Raw genomic sequence first — 23063 nt, 5'->3', positions numbered from 1 at the left:
TTTTGGATCATTCATAGCAGTCATTCATGTTGTGCAGTGTGTATAAAGAGCAGCTGCTGTGTTCAAATGAAAAAGAACTAGAGAACCATGTTTGGCACATTAGCGGTCCTTCCAAATATATCAGTGGAACAAACAATGGATACTAACAGTCCACACATGAGAATCCATATAAAAAAAAACAAGCAATCATCCCGAATAGCCATTATTATCAACTGAATCCCTTAATGCATAAAGGCTTATTACACACTAAGGTGTAGTATTCAGTAACTACAGAGACTTCTGTGGGTGCTTTTCTGGTAAGGCTTAAACAAAAGGTTAATTAGAGGTTTAATGTGCAATGCTCTATTTTGAAGAGATTAATAAGTTTACATTCATTTACCATAGACATGAATGTCACGGCAGTATCGGTGGTGCTGAAAGTTCAAAAGTGTCTTTTTACCAACCAAGACCTCATAACATCCTGTTAGTGGTCATGATGTACTACATCTGGTAGTTTATCTACGCCCTCATTAAAAGTTTCTTTGACAGCACTCATTGGATTGACCAGTGCACAGTCCAATAGCAAAGGTCTAAGGAGCTCAATGCAGATCTGATAAGAATGATTTAAGTCAGGAATGTCTTTTTGAGTCATTTCTGAACAACAGATTCCAAAATCAAACAACTGTATGGGAGTAGACGTTATTGGGAGGTACTGTCACTTTCACAAATTTGGACACTTTCACAAATTCTGGAAGAAGACCCAGTCACCCTCAGCTGAGAGGTAATTGGTTTGGATGGTCATGCACAACCCAAGAACCACCCAGGCCCAGGCCTACCATGAGCACAGAAGCTGCAGGAACACCAGCGTCACTGTCTATAGTCAAGCCAATTTTACATCACCATGACTGAGAGGCTGCTGTCCAAGTAAGAAGCCTCTACTCCAAAATCAGCACCTCCATGCTCAACTAAAGGTTTGCAACCAAGCATATGAGCAAAGAAAAGACTATCTGCAGGAAAGGTTTACGATCAGATAAGACTAAACATATTGCACAAAGTGGATGGAGTAATGAAGATGGAGGACTGCTTCAGAATTCTGCCAGTTCAAAGAATTCACCGACATATTTCCATGACATTCATGTCCATAATGAGTGTGTGTAAACATTTGAAGACAACTGTATTCATATGAAACCCCAGAACGTTTGGAGGCTGAAGGACCCTCTTCCCCGAAGAAAACATTGTTTAGGATTGATCATTTTCAACATTAAACATACAATTCAGAAGACATAGCTATAGGTTCTATGATAAAGAAAAATGTCATTATTTCTTATACCTATATTTGCTAAGCATACATATAGAAAAGTGTTCATGATAAATGGTAAAGAATAATTGAAAAATAATTGTGATATATGTGTGTATGTGTGTGTGTGTGTAGTTTAATGTTCACTCCCTGTCTCAGCATATCTGGCTGCAGTGGCGGCTGATGGACCCTCTTCTAGATTTCTTGCTGTCTCTGGATTTTTTTTCAAACTGAAAATAAATATATTTATATTGGTTTATTTCATATTTTTTGAAGAAGACATAACTTCATCTGTCTTGCATCTGTCCCACTCCCAGCATTCAAGACCTTCTGAACCTGCCATTCTGGATAGCAGGCTGTGGTCACTGAGCCTGAGTCTAATTTAGCCCTGCATGCGTTTGCGGGGCTTTGTTTATAGAAATCTGTATGCAGGACTTCAGTGGGATGCTTGTTCCATCTAGTGTAGCCAAAATGACTGAGCGGAACCCATCCTTCTCTACTATACAGCACAGTGGGCAGGATTATACTGTCAACTGTCTTTACTCACATTCTACTTGGGACATCAATCTTGATTTCTCCTGATTGAAAAAAGGGCTCTGCAAGCCTTTTCTTTCAAAAGTATTCACATTCATTACTCAGGTAGAAGTGTAGATACTAGGGTTTAACAAGACTTCTATAGACGTTGAAGTTTCAACTTCAGCTTTTTACTCAAGTGAAAGTATAAAAGTACTGGTTTCACAATTACTTAAAGTAGAAAAGTAAAAGGAAGGCAAACAAAAGCCAAAAGCTTAGGCCACGCCACAGCTGCTTATCTGCCCAATTAATTTAATGCATTTTAGTAATATCAGATATATTAAAGGAGTTTACTACTACATCTATGTTTACTACTAAGCATTAACATGTGTTTTATGAAAATATGATGAGTAGTTGCCTATAAGTATTGTAATGGTTCAAAAAGTCAAACTTCAGTGGCATGTTATTAAAAACCTTGGAATGTAAATGTGGAGCTTATTCTGGACATTTTCACTCGACTTCTCTTGAGTCTTTGCCACTGACTTCGTCTTCATACTAGTCTACATGCGTCTGCTATGTCCTTGCTGGAGTGACACGTCGCTTACAATCCAATAGGGTGTCAGAATGGTTTATGTTTATACTTCTCATCCAACCACAATCAAAATCAAACTGTCTGGATGGTGCAATTTATCTGAATAGTTTTTTTTTTAAATGTAAGGAGTAGAGAGTACAGATAATTGTGTGAAAATGTAAGGAGTAGAAGTAAAACCTCGGCTGAAAGATAATTACTCCAGTAAAGTATAGATAACCAAAATTTAAGATAAGATTTATGATTAAAAATTAAGATAAGAAAGTATTTGTACTTCGTTACTTGACACCTCTGCTTTCGGAGCATCCACTGCCTGACGCACTCATTTAAAGTCCCAGATAATCATAAGGAAGGGTTGGATTTAGGGCGGTATTTGCCAGACTGAACACATCCCTGCTTTCATAAGATCTGGCTTTCTTTTAAAAGGTCATTATTTTAGATTGATTGGGGGTTACTGTTAGGGCCCGTTTCTGACAGTACTTCTCTAGCATATCCAAATTGCTGCTGAAGGCCTTTTTCAGGGGGCGACAGCAGCAACAGGTCAACTGTGTAGAGGAGAAATTTAACTTCCGTGTCATTTAGCGTCAGGCCCGGGGATGCAGATTTTCATTGCCAACTTCATATTTTTTTACTGGCCTACACTGATTTAAAGATGTTGTAGACTAAACCTCCACACCACTCTGAATGATGTTTAAATTCTAATGACTGAACTGTGAAAAAAAAAAAACTCCATTAACTTAAACTTTAAACAAGTGGGGTAAAAGGTCTCCACTGTAAGTGCGCTCACTGGAACATCTGGCCACGCTGAGAGTCACATGACGGTGGAACAGCAGTTATGTAAGAATGCTATCTGCTGACTGGAAGGCGTTAGTCTAGTTTATTTCCCACCTGTTTTCCGACGAGCCCCGCCCCCCGACCTACGATTGGCTAGTAGTGGATACTGACGAGGGCGCGATGGCAATAGCCAGCACGGACACAGTCGGAATACGGGTGGGGAAATGTACCTCCTGTCGAAGACGGCTTGTGAGGAAGAAATGCTGGCTAATCGGAGTTTTAAAGGCGGCAGGACTGTCCAACCCGGACACAGAAGGCGCCGCAGTCTCCACAAGCGTTATCCAACCTTAGCGCAGTAGGCGGGCTGATAGGAATACTGGTGGGCGGGGAAAAGCGAACCGCTAGCCAGTCCTAGCGCGAGGTGCGAGAGAGCAAGACCCAATCCGCGCGAAGAAAGGGCGGGCTCGTTGGAATACGGGTGGGGGAAAAACCCTGGGAAGCGCGCATCGTACGACTCTCGCTACCTCATGACGCCACTTCCCCGCTAAAGGAGGCGTAGCAGCGCTCCAATGCAAAAAAACCCGGCTAGTCTGCATAAGGGGACGTAGCCTTCGTGCTGCTGGCCTTAATACCTCTGCAAGTAGAGCTTATTCCGGGGGCTTCTGTTTGCTTGCTCGGCGTGTGTAACTTGGATTTGGCCGAAGCGTTTTGAACCCAACCCTCGTTCAGAATGATCAAGAACGGACACCACCAGGCGGGCAAGCCGGTAGAGGACGGAGAGGCGAACCCGGTCGCTGTCGCCTGCAGTCCAGAGAAGAGGAGGCGGATCGTCCGTGTGTGGTGTGATGGATGGTGAGTGGTCTATTCGCATACGTTTGATGGATATGTATACTGAGCCGCTATGTGTCGTCTACACCTATATATATATATATATATATATATATATATATATATATATATTTATATATATAAAGGCTAGAATAGCAGTATTTATTTTGGTCAACCTCATCTAGACCTACTCTACCTGGCTTCAGAACACCTGCCAGAATTGAGCTGACAGGTGATTAATTCATACATTTCCCTATAATCTATTACTGAAGACTGACCAGATTGATTTGACCACAAATGTTATTAATTGTTCCCTTTATCCCAAGCTTTCTCTTTTTCATGGTCACATTGTCCTGTACTGACAGCTTCCATTAGCTTGCTTGGTCTAGAGTTGAGGGGAGGGCCTCCAATCTGGACTGAAATAACACCATGCCTGAGCTTCCACTCTCCTCTTGTGGCAGAAGGAAAAGCATGCCTCACAGGCAGGGGCCATGGGAATGGAGGCCGGTCGGTCACTGGGTGCGCGGCTGGGTGTGGATGAGATTTGCGTAGAAAAAAGCAGCTCTGAGTTATTAGAAGAGTAGAATAAGAAGGGTCCACACAGTCACTCTGCAAGGCAAGGCCACATTTATGGATTCCAGAGGCAGCCGAGGAAGGAATGTCATTGTCATTTATGTTCAGATCCACTGAGTGCAAAGCTGAGTGGTACATAAAATGTTGGTATATGCTTATTACACAGTTACATAATCATGCACACACACACAGTAGGCCGTGGTGTCACTGCTTTTTACAGTGGCACAGAGACCTACTGAACGCTTACACACTACCCTTGAGATTTTACTGTGCCAATGTAAAGACTCATGTAAAGACATGGGATTTGTTCTGTGTGTCTTTAAACCAATTCCCACAAATACGCTAAATGACACATGCCAGTAGTATTGGGCTGATTACAGAAACTGGAGTGGAGTTTAAGTAGTTTGAGCATGATAAACATTGAAATGCTAATCTTAAGGGAACACTTTGGTGAATGATATGTTTGGTATCAGAAGTAAAGTGAAACTTCAGTTAAGAATGGATTGTTGTAAAGCTTAGTAGCTTTTACAGAAGACATTTGGGACAATACTCGAGATGTCAATATTGATAACAGTACTGAAAAAGAAGCTTGTCAGATTGTTACTAGGACTCAGACTTTGCACATTAATTACATTAGATAAAAGCTGTGATTCACTTTAGGAACAAGATGTAACACTCACTCTGGGACACCTCTGAGTTCACTGTGTGTGTGGGTGTGTGTGTGGGCTACAGCTTGGCTTATTATAACGTGCTTATGAACTTCAGTGAAAACACAAACAAGCTGGCTATTGTTTGGGGAATCCGTTTGTGTCAGAGTGGTCAGCGTAGAAATTAATGTCACTGTGTTGTTTCGGACCCGCAAAACACCACTCTCTCCTTGTGCACGCGGCTCTGGTAGGAGAAGCCAAAAAGCCAAAAAAAAAAAAAAAAAAAAAAGCACTGAATTCATGTGCATGTAGAGCAGGATTACAGGGGCTTTCTCTTGGAGAATTCCAGCCATTTCGTGTCCGTCCCCCTATTGTGCTTTGATGGAATGTTGCAGAATGTTTCGGATGCCAGAATATTAAACGGTGGGATGAGCTCGCAAAGAGGGACAGAGTAAACATGGAGCATTGCTGTAACCCCCCTAACCTCTGCTGCCCACACCTGCCCAGCTCTCCCCTTCGCCCCACTGTGGCCAGCATCCTTAATTACACAGCGTGCAGCTTTTCTTGAGGGTGATGTCAGGTTCAGACCTTTCGTAGCGTACCATTTGTTTATTGTAGCGAGCCAATGAGCTTCCACCACCTGACGTGTGCATTACTTAAGGTAGGCACATGTATTCTGGAAGCGAAAAGGGTCAAAGTGTAACTTAAGCGCAGAAATGTCCCAAAGTCCAAAGTCTGTTTACCGTATCCCTGCATTTCCTTTTGCTCACCTATTTGAGGCCAGAGGGCCTAGAAACTATTTATTTAAGAATGTCATCTTCACATGCCCAGTATGATGCTGTTCTAAATATTTAGCATTTAAAAACTCCAGTGCTATATCTGGTTTAATAAAGACATATCCTGCAATGGGAAAACAAGAGCTACAAGAGAATTCCCATTATAGAGCAGAACCAGTTAACCAAGCAAAGAACCATTTATGCACTGACTGAGTTGTCATGGTCCTATACAGAATAATGTTGTCTGGTTGGAATTTCCAGCTTCAATACAATACTTTAAAAGTATTGACATATAATACAATTCTCATGGTGAGCTTAAAAAGGACTGCACACACCAATAACAGATCAACAACATACAATAAACAGTAATATACCAGTGTATCACACACAACATTAAAGTGCAGATTAGCTCAGAGACAAAACATTTCATTTTCTAAAATTATTATACTTTGTATGTACAAAAGTATCGGTGCACCTGCTCATTTATTGTTTCTTCCTCTTAAATAGGTATTAAGACAAGAGCTTATCCTGCTTTTGTTGGAGTAGCTGTTTTTAACTGTTCCAGGGAAGGGTTTCTGCTAGAATATAGAGCATTGCATTCAGCGACAAGAACATTACTGAGGTCAGGATGTTGGATTAACACCCCAACTCATCCCAAAGGTATTAGATGGAGCACCAACTATCATTCCAGAGAACACTGTTCCACTGCTCCACAGTTCAATGCTGGGGGGGGGGGGTCCCCTATATCCTACACCTGGCATTAAGCATGGTGCCAATAGGTTTGTGTTTATCTGCTCCAGGGAGTCCTACTCTATTGGCAGTATGTTTCTACAGGTTCTAGACAAGCTGTGTCAGCAATACGTGCAACTTAAAGTAGCTGACTGCATTCATTAGAAGGGTGTCCACAAAATTCGGACAGTGTATATTCTGTGGGAAATATTAGTATTGACATTATTCCAAACTTTCATTATTGATATGTATTGCTATTTTATTTTCTTTACAACATTAACATGAAAACATTGCCTTGCATTGATCATGGTCTGATTCTGATAAGCATATCTGGTGTGACATCAGATGAGTCATCTGTGAGCATATTTAAGCCTCTGTCATGGTTGTATTGCTTGGAAGGCCATCGTATGTGTTGTACTGCCCTTTGTGCCAAGTATCAAAGTTTGTTTGATTTAGTGACGCTTGGCCCTGCGTCATCCTTAACTTGCATTTCAGAGTCAGTGGAAGTTCCTGGAAGTTTTAAAGCAGTTGAGTCAGTTTATGCGTTAATCTGTTATTGACGGCTGGCACTGAACCCTGCTGCTTTTTCTGGACATAGATTAAGGCCTAGTCTTGAGCGAAATTACACTGACAATGGCCAATTCTCAAGTGAAAGCCCACTATGTTCATGGAAACTGTAGTGTGGGCTTGACCCCTGTCCGGAAAACGGCTCACAGCTCGTGTGTAAGACATGCCAAGTCTCCTGACGTCAGGTCAGTCGATCGGCGAGTCTTAAATCAGCAGCATCTGATTTACACAAAGACTCTCTTTCTCTATTTCTCATTTTGAAAAATGGATGAGAAGTATGCAGCCACACACTGATTCAATATCACTTACTTAATTATTGCAAAACCTTATTTGCTCCTTCTGCATGTGATCTTTTGCTCTCTGGTTAGTGGAGCGAGGAGCTCAGGTGCTGTGTTGGTGTCTGCTAACCAGTTCCACTAGTTAATATTTCATGGTCCTCTGATGATGCAGGGGCCTGTTAAAAAAACAGATGAACCCAACCAATATATGGTCTAACTCTTCACAACCACACACACACACACACATATGCACACACACATACATACACGCTCACATATGCATGTTATGTAACTGGGTGTCAGCTCCATCCACTCCTCTTAGCCCTTTACCTCCGAACAGCCGTTCATATGGGGCTGCATGTGCCATCTGCAGCCCAGTCTCGGCTCCATTCCTCGCTGATTGAATTTCAGTGTCACTTCACATCACATGGGCCAACTGACTCTGCGCACTGGCCCACATTTTGCAGGCTGAACCAGGATATCAGAGGTTTTAAAGGGGTACTTCCCCTAAAAATGCTAACGTGGCCAAACAGAAATAAAAGCTTGCAAGGATCGATTAGTTTTATGCTGATGCAGTCATGTTAAAAGGTCCTGCCAGCTTTAAGTGATGTTTAGCATCTAGCATAATGCACATCAATTTTCTTTTCCACAACCAATATTATGTAACGGCATATACTGATTTTCTTACTTACTTCAGATGCAGTCAGTCAGTGGAGAAGTTTGATATTTGACATGTACTTCTTTAGCTTCCAATGGGAGATGCTAGGCTACGGTTACTAAATGGCTGAACCGCTATTTCTTAAGTAAGTTGTAAACCACTTCAATTTGGTTTTGTCAAACAAATGAAGATCTGGATTTGTTTCAAGCAAGTTTTGGGGCATTTTTTACCCAGACGACATGGTTCACAGCTCAATGTTTGTAAGCAACATTAGTGTGAGTAGAGCATTTTAGATGATCCTAAAGAAAAGGTTTGTTGTTGTTGTTGTTGTTTACTCCACCCAGATTTATTTGATCAGCCTATGCTAACAAACTTGTCTTGGCTGATCAAATAAATCTGGGTGGAGTAAACAACAACAACAACAACAACAAACCTTTTCTTTAGGATCATCTAAAATGCTCTACTCAAACCCTCCTTACAGCTAATGGCATCACATAGTGTGAGTGTGTGCTGTTTCAGGGTAGGTTTGTGACAGGATCAATTCATTACTTTACATCTGATATCTGATCCAGGATTTTAAGATGATATTGAACCAATATTGACACCCATGGATACTGATTTTCCATCTCTATTAGCATATGGTATTTAGCATATTTGTGGGAATTGTTCCTTTAAAGCCAAACTGTGCACACAGAGCAATTCCCAAGTTGACTCTTGACCTTGCCACAGTGGAAATCTCTTTGAAGGGTAGTGTGCAAAGTGATAGCATAGGGACATGCAGTATGCCTTGGCGTCACTGGTTTATTTCAGGCCCTTGTTTCACATATTGACAAAATGTTAGGTTCTAAAATGTGAACAGCAATGCAGTGGGTCAGAATGTATTTATTGTAGGGATGCACAGCAACTTTGGATTTGTGTAGATCATTAATAGTTACTTAAAAGCTAAAACTGCTATCAGACAGATGTTTAGATTTGACTAGATTGGATGTATTTGTTGTACCTAGATAAAGAAGAATGGTATGCATTGTTGCACTCTCGCACTAAAATACCTGTATTCTATCAATTTTACTGTAGAATATATACATATATACAGTCTAATGGAAATGTTTAGGCACTCTGGATTTTCCAAGTGCATATAAGTCTGTTTATGTGCCCAATCTATTATCTCAACAAAGATTTATAATAAATGGGAATTAAAATAAGATATAAGAAATTATATGTGTAATTTTGTTACCTGCAGAGAATATTGGGTTAGTGTTTACGTAGAGCTGACAATTCACATGTTGATGTATGGCTAATGTATTCTGTCCTTTATGTTAATGTTTACAGTGCAGTAAATAAACTGTATGTTTTCATTCATGATTGAATAATAGCAGTGTGCTAAAGCTTACATGCTAACAGTTTATATGCTGCTGATGATAACTTTATCATAAGGTTAATTGTAGGCTTATGAGGCCATTCACTTATATTATGAATGATCTGTGTAACAGTGTATGATAAAATTGGAACTCCTTTAGACATAACAAAGGAATAATAAAAGCGTATTTTGGATAATAAATAATGAAACATTATATTATAGATGTATACATTATTCTTGTACATACTTCTCTCTGCTGAGACACATGCTTCACAACTAGCTGTTTCTCTGTCTGTTCTCTGCAAGTTGTAAATTACATCTGGGTTAATATCCCTGAATCTGGCCTAGCTAATCTGATTAGCCCGCCTAGCTAATCTGGATATAAGGGCTCCATATTCTGCCTCGGTGAATCTTTGGATATGCGATTACTCAGTGCCTTTTCTTTTGAGTGCTGTTCATTCCGAAATAAAGACATCCTGCCTTGAAATTAGAGGAAGTATTAATAAGGCAACGACTTGATTTTAGGTGAATGCACATGTTGTCATGTTGCCAATAGGGGGCCTCTAATTGCTTCCAGGCATCCAAGATACAGTATACAGTATGAGAGTTATATAAGAAGCTTCTCTAAGACCATATTAAAAGTGCTGCGGGAGGTGTTTGTAGCGCCAGCTGTGTGTATGTTGGTGTGTGATGGTGTTACCATAATGATTCAGTGACTGTCCTTATTTAACCCTCCTTTAGCTATGACATGGTTCATTATGGACACTCCAACCAACTACGACAAGCCAAAGCTATGGGGGATTACCTTATTGTGGGAGTGCATACAGACGGTGAGTATATACACACACACACACACACTTTCATACACACATCATATCAACACTCCAACTGGCTACAATAGGCAAGGCTGTGGGGATTACATTACAGTAGGAGTGCTTTCAGATGGTGACAGTCACACACACTGTGCTGCTTAGCATTGTGCCAGGCACTGGGTGTTAAAAGGGAAAGACCACAGACAAGCCTGCCAGGCCAGCTGTGAGTGAATGCTGTGTGCTCTTTGCGGAACCATGGGCACATTATCAGTGACTAGCCTATGTCCTTCCTGACTGTTTGAATGATTCAACCATAAACAACCTAATTAAAGTGACAGTTTACCAGAAGGAATTGGGAAAGATATGGATTTCTACATACTTTTGGAGTGGTTCAAAAAAATAAAGACATGTACATATGTTGCATAGTCACCGTAAAGCAAGATTAGGCAGCACTTAAACCTTAAAATAACAGCTATGAAATCATGTGGAATAGTATCTTTATCATTGGTAAAATTGACAGTTTGAACAGTTTTCAGTTCTAGGTTCTTCCTGACATTATAGGCAACTAAAAAACTAACTTTAAATTGTTTAATATATGCCAGATTTTAATATGTATATTAAACTCCGGACTGTGGACTATGTATGACGTTCAATAGATTTGTTCCACAATAGTTTTCTGGGCTGATGTCACAGGTTGGTGGAACTTGGAGACGGACATACACCCAGGATATTTATTAATAAAGGAAAATAAAGCAAAGCAAAAAAGGGAACACAAACTGGGGAAAAACCTAAAAAAAAGACTAACAGGAGAATCAAACAAAAACCAACAGGCAAACCAACCTACCATGTACTGAGACTGACAATGGAAGCAAACAGAACCAACAGATTAAACAAACAGCTCAAGGAAACTAACTATAACAAAACAAACAGAAACCAAACACGAAGATTACTAAATCAAACAATACAAAAATCAAACAAACAGGCTAAGTCAACAAACCGTAAAACCAGCACACAGAAACACAAAGGGGTACTTATAGGAATAACAAGGAACACTTAGGAGTAACAAGGGGGAGTGGTTACAAATGAGACACAGGTGGGAACACTAATGGACAGGCGGGGCTTGGAACGACAAGACACAAACAGAGCCATGTACTTGGGAGCACATGGCAACACAAAACAGAGGCAGACATGACAGAACAGGGGCAGGCATGACAGCTGAAAACCGGCCGGCCTTTAATGGTCTCCTTAAAACATTATACTGAAAACAGTAAAGCAGTATACTAAAAAATTTCAAATTAGTATTAATAAAACAAATTATTACATATTACATAAGACAAATGTTTTATGGGAACTGTGTTACATGCATTTAAATGATATGGAGTCGACTCCAGAAGAGTCAGTTATTGGTTTTGATGATTCTTCAACCTGGTTGACTGCATTTCTTTTAGCATACCAGGCTTCATGCCCCTCCACTATTGCTTATCAGCCACTGCACAAACTCTGCATTCTTAAATCAAAAATCACAAGTAAAAGAGCAACAGGAAAACATTCAGCTGCTCTGGAAAGAAAACATTATCTTAAATGTGGTTAACTGGTCAATAGAGTTCATTTTGGGTAGGAATTCACATGAATACTGTGATGATTTTCTCTATATGCTTCTTTCAAAGGTTTGAGTTACCATTTGTCACAAATCCTGCTTGTTGTGTAGGCATGCTATTTTTGATTATTTCCTATAATCTGCTATTTTACATTATTTTACTGTGGTCTGTAGCAACTAAAAGATTTGGGTAAACTATGCTTAGGATGGTTATATATCCACTACATTGATCTGTTAATGGCTTTCATTGACTGGGTTAAAACCGATCTCTGTTGACCTCACTGACTTCATCAATTTGGTTCCAGAAAACCCCAAAGTCATGCATCAATAATTGATGCTAACTGAGCGAAAGCTTTTACTTCTTGTTAGTAATCGGCCATTAGTTGTTACGTTATAATGCAAAGCCACAGAATCCACACAGTGGACTCAAAGTCACTGTCATAAGTTTCATGAACAAACAACTTATTTATAAGTAGTTTAGATCATGATCATGATCATGTCCTGTCTCATGCTGATGCCTTGTCCTCTTTTAACTGTAGAAGAGATCTCAAAGCACAAAGGCCCCCCAGTCTTCACACAGGCTGAGCGGTACAAGATGGTGCGGGCCATCAAATGGGTGGATGAGATAGTGGAAGGCGCCCCTTATGTCACCACTCTGGAGACTCTGGACAAGTACACCTGTGACTTCTGCGTACATGGAGGTACAGTTTACTTTAATCGTAGGCTTGTTAAAGCAGTTATGAGAGCATGGATGTTCCAGCTTGATGTTTTGTATAGGAGATTTTTGTATGGAGACATACTGGTGATTCTTTTTATTTTTCACATATCCTTGCAGATATAGGTATCAGTCAGTCAAGTTATATTTGGTATCTGAGATTGTTTTTTTCACTGAAGCTGTAAGAAAGTATTGATACATATTTTTAAGAATTATTATTGAATGTTTTGCAATTCTGTGCTGATTGATTTAGATTTTTTTTTACAATGATTCATTTTGTGTTGTGTTTAAACCTTAACCCCTTTCAAATCCCTCTGTTCTAACTGCATAAAAAGTAAACTTATATTTTTACACACATCGTTTTTTGCACCATGACAGATTTTCTAAAATGTGATTTTAAAAATCGCAAAAAATAGAATCTTGCTTACAGTTTCACAATACATTGCAATATATTGAACTGTAACCCCTGTATTGTGGTACATATGGTATCACCAGGTTCTTGCCATTACACACTGGAGCTACAAGGCTAATGCACTGCCTAGCACTCAGAAAAATTAAATGATTAATTATCACTGAGCAGGAGAAGTCAAAAGGATGATGAAATGGCAGTTAATAGGAATGGTAGAGGTTTATTGAGTTTTGTTTAGAGGTCAAGACCAAGAAAATGGTCAGAGACAACTGCTCATAGAATTGCTAGAAAGATAAATCAAACCCCTGTTTGACTGCAAAATATCTTCAGGATTTAAGAATTAGCATGCTCTGGTGTGGTGGTGCCCTGTTCTACGTCCTTGTTGCCTTAATGTTGCTAACAAGTTGAGCAAGAACACCAACTCCCTTGAGGCAGACTAGTGATTGATTCCCCAGCTGAGCAAACACAGCACATCACACCACTAAGAGTCTCTGGTGAAGAGTCCTAAGACTATATTCGACTACCTGTGTGACTTGATTCAAATGTAAATGCTCTGGACAAAAAGCCAAATTAGCCATAAATGTAAATGCAAACATCAGCAGTTGGGGACACTACATGTCTAAATCCTCAAGTAATCACAAGTTTGGTTGTTTTTAGTGACACTGTATGACATTGTTATTTAGGATGATAGCTGCCATACTGTTTGTACTCATGCATATGCATACTGTAAGTATGTTGCATAAATAAAAGCAGAGGTAGCAACTATCTTGAGGCTTGAATTTTGTCCTTTTTGTTACCAGCCATGGTGTACTTGAGGTTTTAAATGCCGCATGATCGCTTTTTACTTCGCCCTTTCAGATGACATTACCCTGACAGTGGACGGGAAAGACACATATGAAGAGGTCAAAAAGTCAGGCAGATACAGGTAAGATCTTGATTGACGAAGCACAACAGTGGTTGTACAGCATTCCTGAATCATATGAGCATATGAGAGCATCATTGTAGTACTTCCCTGTAGTTGGATCTCCTTCATAAACTAATTGTAAATTAGCACACTTGACTTGAATATGTTTCCAGGGAGTGTAAACGAACTCAGGGCGTGTCCACCACAGACCTGGTCGGCCGAATGCTCTTGATGACCAAAGCTCACCATAGCAACATAGTGAGTCTCTGATTCTTCTCTGAACTATCACACGCTGTCTTCTCTGCTTCTCGGTGTAATAATAACTCCATCTTTTTCGCCTCTCAGGGCAGTTCAGAATATCAGCAACACACAGACAACTTTGGAAGGGTAAGTGTTACAGAATAGTAAACTACCTGGTACTAATAATCTCTCTCAGGTGGCCAGTATGACAATATTTTAAAAATAAATCACATCATCATATGCATTTTTGCATATCATCAGCATATTAGCAACAACATAGCAACATTTTCTTGGAACACTTTTTAGACTTTTAGATAGCTTCCTAGTGAACAGACTTACCTATTAGGACTTTGGCCTCTGTCACCAACAACGCCAAGCGCAAGCCTACAGTCAAAAAGACGCATGAAATCTAATCTAACGGTTCATATTCATGTCACGCGCCCACAAATACCTATCAATCTAGAACCACATATGACAGTGACTCAGTCTGAAAAGATGAGATGGAAAAATCTGATTTGTGTAACATTAAGGCAATAAATCAGATTGAGTCATTTCAGATTGGTAATGGAATGTAGCTTGATGCATTTTGGAAAGAAATTCTGAGGACAGATGAAGTAAAAACTTTTGGCTGCAATGAGCCAAACATCACACCGTCTATAGAAAAGCTAAGATAATGATCCAAAACACACCTTACACTCCAAAATGAACAGGCTTAAAAGGTGCATGCAGAAAGTTTTGCATTGGCCCTAAGCAACCTAAACATTACAGAAAATCTTTGGATAGACATGTCTCTTAGGACTTGAGTAATGGAATAGTGACTAATGCCACAGAACGTGTATGCATGTGGGCCCAGGAGATATTCAAGAAGCACAGGAAGATGTAAACAGAAAGCTGGAAATGTGCTTAGTCATCACAGACCTTTTTTGCCCTGTTGTAGCCTGCTATAAATTCTCTACCCACTTATTCTCAGTTTCCTCCTCATCCCTTTATCTGCAAGCTTCCTTCTCACATGCAGGTGCCAAGTTGGCAGAGATAAAGGGCTTTATTGTGGTCTTAGTCTATAATCGGCGTGTTGGTCACAGCAAGGATGCCATGAAGACCACTGCTGTTGCTGGGTTTAAAACTGAGCAACGCTGTGAAACTGAGAGAGGGCAGTGCTGAATGACTTTTGTTGCATAAGACTTATTTAATAGTTTATTAGTTAAACTCTAAAAGAAGAGAAAGGCTGTTGGGAATGTTTTCCCAAAGGATTTGCTCCAAACAAGAACAAGAATCTTCTGACCATTAGGTGGTGCTTTAGAGTCTTTATGTTGTATGTTCTTCAGTGTAGAAATTGCATTGCAGGCTTTAAAACAAAATCATTAATTTATTTGTTTCCCACCTCTGGACCTGGCCCTGCATTTCACTGCATATTTTTGAGCAGGAAAGAGCTGAAAGGTAGTGGAGCAGGTGTGCTCCAGGACCAGAGCTAGGAACCATTGAAACAGACTGATGTGGAGAAATGCTAGCAAAGGACCAAATGACTCAAAACAAGTTATTCTTGTTTGACATAAGGATTAAATTCCTGTTCATGTCTCCTGCCACGGTTTAATTTGTGTTCACGGATGTTCCCTGTTCTTTGAAATGGGGTTCAAGTTTACATGTACGTTCATTGCAACTGATTTAGATTTAAAAATTGTAAAGGGTCAGATACCACACAAAGCATTAAAACTCCTCTCTTTGTGTTTGTACTGTTGGCCTTACAGGGACCAAAGGGCCATAGTCCATGGACAGGGGTGTCTCAATTTTTGCAGACATCTCAAAAAATCATCCAGTTCGCCTCTGGGAAGGAGCCGCAGCCTGGGGACACCATCATATATGTGGCTGGAGCCTTTGACCTCTTCCGTATCCTTCCAGAGTTAAATCACCAAACATATCTGTGCATTTTAAGCTCAGCATCCACTTTTACAAACACCTAGTTAATACTTATTGATTAACCTGCTTTGTACTCATGCTCACTTGTCACTGACGTCCGGCAGCTGTATAGTTTCATTTTATAGGAGTATAATTTACAGATTCTAGTAAATGGACCACTGTCGACCAGATATTACTTATGTGGTGGACAATTCACAAAGGTCACACTGACATAGCATGGTAGCGTGGTTGTCACACTCTGATATAAGTGTATCTTAAACTGCAATGTTGTGTGGCAGGGGGTCTTTACACAAACCAGCGTCCCTGCTAGGTTGGGAGTTTTTCACCACCCAAAAAATCATCCAAGAGTGTCTCTGTAGTCAGAACTTTAATTTTATAATTTTAAATAGTTTTCTGTGTTCAGGCAAGCATGAGTGTTTTTAATTCTTTTAGTTGTGTTTTCAGTAGTTTCATTTGGTATCAAGCATTGTGTTCACTTGGTATTTGTATCAAAATTAAAATTTCTAGTCTCTAATTGTACACCACCAAGTTGGTACAGTACAGTAAAGTTCTTTAGAAACACTGCCTTGACCTGACCTTCCCCAGATATTGGCCATGTGGATTTCTTGGAGGCGGTGTACAAACTTTCAGATAAGCCATATGTAATCGTGGGGCTACATTTTGATCAGGCAAGATCTATTCCACAACATCATTAAAAATATTTTATTATATTGTATTAGTAAAGCCTGAAGTACAGGGTTCTATATAGGGTTCTATAAAGCATTATGTAATGTATATCAGTAACAGTGATTTTTGAGTAGTCATGGCTTTATAGTGAACCTGTACTGGTTCTAAACTGCCTTTACTAAAGAATGCTATACTCTGTAGATTGGAGGAATGTGGATCTGTTTATTTTTGTTTGTTTTAGTGTAGCTTTACATGTTACACAGTATTCAGCACATCATACAACTATGAACAGACATGATATTCTAACAAGGTATGAAATATGAAACCGCGTCTTTTGTATTGTTTTAGGAGGTGAATCGGTACAAAGGGAAGAATTATCCCATCATGAATGTGCATGAGAGAACACTGAGCGTTCTGGCCTGTCGAGTGAGTTTTTTCTGGCTGTATGATTTCAGAAGCAATGCTAGTTTTTTAGACATTTGAAGTGAACAAAACAAAACATGACAAACCTTAACCTTTTTATTTTGTCTTTACAAGTATGTTTCTGAGGTGGTGATTGGGGCACCATACACGGTATCAAAGGATTTGCTGGATCACTTCAAGGTATGAGGTAGTTTATTATTTAGAGCAGTTCAGAACAGTTTTCAGGACAGAAATGTCTAAACATAGGTGTTAAAATGGATAAATTAATATTATTGTGTCAGAGTTATCATGCACAGTGCTATATCAGACGATTCAGGTTTGAGCATCATCTTCAATCTTTCCACTGTGCAGGTGGATCTTGTTTGTCATGGGAAGACTGAGGTGTTTCCAGACAGAGATGGCTCAGACCCTTATGCTGTAAGTACTGTTCTTATGCTTCAGGCAGAAAGGAAAATCATAACCCACCAGAAATACAAAGCAGTGTCATACATGAATTATGTTCAAATGTTTGATTACGTTTTTCATAGCGCAGAGTACTGTTGCGTAATTTTAAGTTGAAATTTTCAGATGAGCAGATTATCGTTGTGTAACTGAGTAACCTTTATATCTGTGGGTGTTTGATGTGTTTGCTTGTGTGTGTGTGTGATTTGACAGGTACCTAGGAGGAAAGGCATACTGCGGATTGTGGACAGCGGAAATAGCCTCACCACTGACAACATTGTGCAGAGGATAATCAAAAACAGGTGAGGAGATGTGTGCTGAAGTGGACAAGGCTGTGCGCCAAAACTAACAGTGCACATTGATTACTCCCAGCATGTGCTTAGCGCTGACTCTATGGAATGCTCCTTATTGTCCATTCCTAAGTCTGAGAATACGAGGAGTGGGTAAAAATTGACTTGCTCGTTTCAGATCTTTCTGAAGTTCTGTAACTTGAACGATACTGCATGCCATGACTGCAGTGTGTCTTCAATCAAATTACATGTGGCCGTCACAACACTATGGGAGCAAAATTGCCATTTACTGTTGTGTTAATAATAATAGTAATAGTTTGTCAAAAAAAATCTACTCACATAATCTTGTATGGTAGTTCGACAGGCATGTTTGGTGTCTTTAGTTGTGTACGATTTTAAAAAGACTAGAAGAAAGTGGAAGCGCATACCCCAGTTAGCACCAGTTATACACCAGTTAGCATCATGCAAATGCCGTCAGCAGGATGGATTTCTGAATTACACACTTGCTTCAAACTATAGATGCGTTTGAAATAGCATGCTTTGTATGATATACTGGATACTGGATATATATTCCAGCTGTATCGTCATGTACAAGCTTTTTATATCGATTTCATGATAAATAGACCAATAGAAATGCTCCAAAATAAATTTACTTTGACTTTAATGAAAAATGGTGGGTGATAGCGACAAAATCTTGTATATTACATGCTTCTCCTCATATCAGAATGCAGGACGGGCACTAGTTATGTAGACTCATTGACCTGATCAAGACCCACCTCATTTGCTTGGTCCTTAACTTACTGTTCAACAACCACCACTAGCCTTTTTTCCTGCTGCATTATGGGATGCAGTATGTCACAAAAGTAGCTCTAGAAACAGAATGGAATATTTAGCCAGAGCACTTCGTCATCCTTACACACCTCATACTGCTTACTACCTTTGGGCACAATGTGTGGAAGAGCAGTATGTAATAGGCTATTTCCAAAAAAAGCCCAGGGTATTTTTTTTTCATGCCAATTTTCTCCCCATTTTCATCATTGCCAGTTCAGTGCTAGCTAGTACTCTCTGTATCTTATTGAACTTGTTACTGGGCAGCTCAGTGAGCTTGGAGGAGTACACTAAATGGCAATTATATTTATAGGTTTACAGACACCCACATTATCTAGCACTGCGAAATGTAATGAGGGCCACTGTGTAAGTGGCTTTGATCATATCCACTGCTTTTGGGAGGTTGTGTTACGTTACTTATTTTTTGCTCTTTATTGTGTCTGTCAGGCTTCTGTTCGAGGCCAGGAACCAGAAGAAGGAGGCCAAGGAGATGGCAGTGATCCAGGCCATGAAGCGACGAGAGGAAGAGAAGGCAAAAGAGAGGGCACAGGCAGTACTGTAGGAAGCTCGCTCGCTAACACTGATCGAAGACTGTCGAAAAAAACCTCAAAACATGCAAGTCCTCTTCGCAGTTCACCTTTCTCCAACGTGTCCTTATACACTCTCCGTTATGCTGGAGTAGATACGATACCGTATGTGTGAACCACCAGCAGCTGTGATGAACTAACCTTTAGCCCTGCCGAATCCTGTGTAGCCTAGCCTGCGTCGTTGGTTTGGCTGGGACTTTGACGGGACACTGTTCCCGTAAGAAAAAAAAACCTGGCCTGTACTTGGCATCTGTTGAGAGGGTCCTTACAAGCGACTCTCCATCTTTCTCATTCAGTAGCAAAAGGGCAGTAATGTAGAACAGTTGGTTGTTAGCGTCAAGTGCTAGCAAGCACTGCACATTGATCACTTCACCATGCCATAAACTTGACTGGAGTCTGATCAAGCTGGGTTTTCCCTAATTAATTAGACTTTACATAGTTAATGTAACATAGTTACATTGTCATCTAGTCAGGTTTGTACATCTCCTCATCGGAACAAGTCGAGAGAAAGAGAGAGAGAAGGGGAGGCGGAGGACTGTGTGCAGGGTTCGTCCACCTCAAGACCTTTGTCGCCCTCATCGGCACTCAGGATTCCCGGGTAGTCATTCTTCCTTACTGATGGGCTACAGATACAACTTACACTCCAAATCTGTTGTCACACTTACCGCAATTTTGTGTATTGTGTAAATATGTATTGTATGTAACATGTAACATGACTGATCTCTATATCTATATCTCAAATTGAAATAAGCTATGCTGATAGAAGTTCTTTTCCTGTGTATGAACCACTGTAACAAAGTTTCGATTGTTATTCAAATAAGGAGAGTGCATTTTAGAGTTAGTTGTGTCCATAACATTTGACAAAAAGTCTCATCTCTTCTAATGGCACAATAGACGTAACCCCAGCGGGTCAAGGAACATGTCTCAGGCTCTAGTTTAGCTTTGCCTTTTCCTGTCTTTCTTACCTTCCTTCTTACCTGTCTTCTTACCACAAGTTTCCTTCGCCTTACCCCAGGTACAAATGGCCTGCATGGTTTTAAATAGACTGGACAGAAAGAACTCCCCTTTGCCTATAGTGATCTTTATTACAAGACAAAAACAGTAGATGCTTTTTCAGGACATACTCTATAATGATGATTCAGATAGCAGATGTTTATGAGAAAAAGAGAGCCCACTTCAGGCACTTGTGTGTGTATTGTAGACCAAAACGGAGACCACGATTAAGGTTTGTCATGACATTTGAACTTACTGTGTGGAATGTTTGAACAGCATGCCTATTTGGGGCCAGAATGGGCCCAACTGTAGCCAACTGTGTTTGTGTTCTGGCACTAAGATTATATGATGTGATTTTATGACGGTATGTGGGCCGGACAAAAGTGTAAGTGTGAGCCAGACCTGGTCAGAGACTCATTTGCTATCTAGGGGAAACTTGATTTGGGAGAAGCTCTGTACTACTGTGGTTGGTACTGGCAGAATCTTTATGAATGTGTCTCTGGTGTAGGTGTTGTAAATGAGTGATTCGGGTGACTTGAAACCTTTCCAAAACACTTCACTGCTGATCAGCCTCATTTAATGAAGAGTGCAATGCCAGGTTTGGTCACTGGAGGTCACTGTGTCTCTTAAAACTCTGTGTCTCTTAAAACAAACTACCAATTTGTTTTACAGATTTGTTTTTCTTGTTAATAGCTAATATAGCTGACAAACATACATTACCCTACAGTGATTAGTAGGTGTAGTACAATAATTTTCTGTCGTGTGGGATAAAAGGATCACAAGTTATCTTAATAAAAGATTCTGAGCTTGTGCATGTAGAACAAGTTACCCACATCTGGCAAAGGCTTACAAGGGACCCTGACTGTTGAGACAAGTAGGCCTCGAAATGGTGTATGCGTCCAATAGATAAGTAAATAAATGAACCAAGCAAAATAATTGATTTACTATAGAAAAATGACATTCTCTCTACTATAGGCTGCCATGTTTGTTTGTGGTAGTAAATGGATACTCTCTCTCGCTTTAGTACACTTTGTGATGAACAGCGACCAAAATTTCTCAATTAAACGTCACAGTGTGGCATTAGCAACCTATCAGTGGTGGGATTTTGCCTGCTAACATTTTAATTTGGTATATACATGATATTTTAACCGGATGTGTACACTATTTCTAGGCTTACACGTCAGGTTTCAATTGAACTAAAACAGTATTTTGTCTGTTTCAGGAAAGACCATATGTTAAGACTTTATCAACTTGCTTTTTCTTGCCAGAAACAGAAATGTCAGAATCTTTCCATTTCCTCAGTAGTGTGGACCACACAGTGACTCACTGTCCAATATTCACAAAGATTCTGATCACAATATGTGTGTCGGACTCCTCAGAGCAGTACTGCTAATCTAAGATCTGTTGTTGCATTTTATACCCTGTTGAATATCAGTGTGTGGATGAGGGGAGCTTATCCTGTTAGCCCTGTTACTCGCTCTTGTTCTTACACAGAGAGGAGATGAAAGGAGCTTCTCCCTAAACACGGGCACGTTAATGAAACTGTCCCAATAAATTTCATGTCCCTGTACATAAAGCATTGTAAAGACAAATTACAATATATGATTGTCAATAACATCACCAGCTGTGTTTGTCTTTTGTGATTTAGCCCTTCTTTATCTTCCTGCAGAAGTTACGGTTGTGTAAATATTTGAATGTGTGCATATTCTTCACTTGTCATAGGAAAAGTGTTCTCTGAACTCATAACAGAAAACTGCCATTCATTATTAAACACACCTCACTATAGATATTATATATACTATAGACAAGTATAGATAATATACTATTTTAATATCTACTATCAAATGTTAATGTATTATTAATATTAACACAAATTATATGATCAGCCCTCTAATTAAAACAATTGACAGGTTAAATTATTAACTTTGATTATCTTATTACAGTGGCCCCTTGCTGGGATATGCATATTAGGAATATTAGCTTCTAACACAAGTTGCTGTGTTAATGCGTTAAGTTAATGTGGAAAAATAGGCAAGTGCATGATGGCTATAGTTATTTGATGCAGTGGTTAGTACCTACCAGAACTGGTTGAAGGACAACTGGTGAGCTGGTGACATGGTCATGTGAAATGGTGTGCAAGGCTCACTGGTGTAAGTGATGCCCATCTGGTTTAATTCCATAAAGGAGCTCCTCTAGCACTAACCTCTGAAACAGTTGTTGGTTGGTCCATGTCTTGGCAGATCAGAGTTGTTTTTGCAGCATGAGGAGGACCTTCACAGTGTTAGACAGGCTATGCAGGCTATTAATGCTATGACTAATCTGTGTTCACTGTGCAGGTGATTTACCTCACCTGATTTAACATAATTAAGCATCAGTTTACCAGGATGATAACTATAGGCAAGACTAGACTTTTAATGAGGAAATCTTTGGAGACGTTTTAAGGAATGCACTGATGTAAAGCCACACATTTTTGTATTAATTTGTATTTATTCTCATTTCAGTGTTTTACTCAGCAAATAAACACTTTCTGCCCAGATAAGGAGCTAATAATTTAATTGTGAACAGGTGTCTAAACCTTTCACAGTACTGTATATGTATAATATAATATAATATGTATAATTTTTAATAATAATTATATATAATATAATAATCATCATCATCATAATAATAATATTCAGT

General features: G+C 39.7%; 1 protein-coding gene across 1 annotated transcript; it reads left to right on the top strand.

Moving 5' to 3' along the window:
* Positions 1-3638: 3638 nt before the first annotated feature.
* On the top strand, positions 3639-22004 carry LOC140573712 (ethanolamine-phosphate cytidylyltransferase-like). The gene is made up of 13 exons (XM_072693223.1): positions 3639-4004; positions 10307-10395; positions 12514-12675; positions 13957-14023; positions 14176-14260; positions 14348-14389; positions 15988-16126; positions 16742-16824; positions 17171-17248; positions 17360-17425; positions 17597-17662; positions 17900-17988; positions 19252-22004. Exons 1-13 carry the CDS (start codon positions 3883-3885, stop codon positions 19364-19366), a joined length of 1203 nt encoding a protein of 400 aa, XP_072549324.1. The 5' UTR covers positions 3639-3882; the 3' UTR covers positions 19367-22004.
* The last annotated feature ends 1059 nt before the right edge of the window (positions 22005-23063 follow it).

The sequence above is a fragment of the Salminus brasiliensis genome, chromosome 12 (assembly GCF_030463535.1).
Source record: "Salminus brasiliensis chromosome 12, fSalBra1.hap2, whole genome shotgun sequence".
NCBI lineage: Eukaryota > Metazoa > Chordata > Actinopteri > Characiformes > Bryconidae > Salminus > Salminus brasiliensis.
Note: the sequence above shows the minus strand (reverse complement) of the source record. Positions and strands in the feature narration are given on the sequence as shown.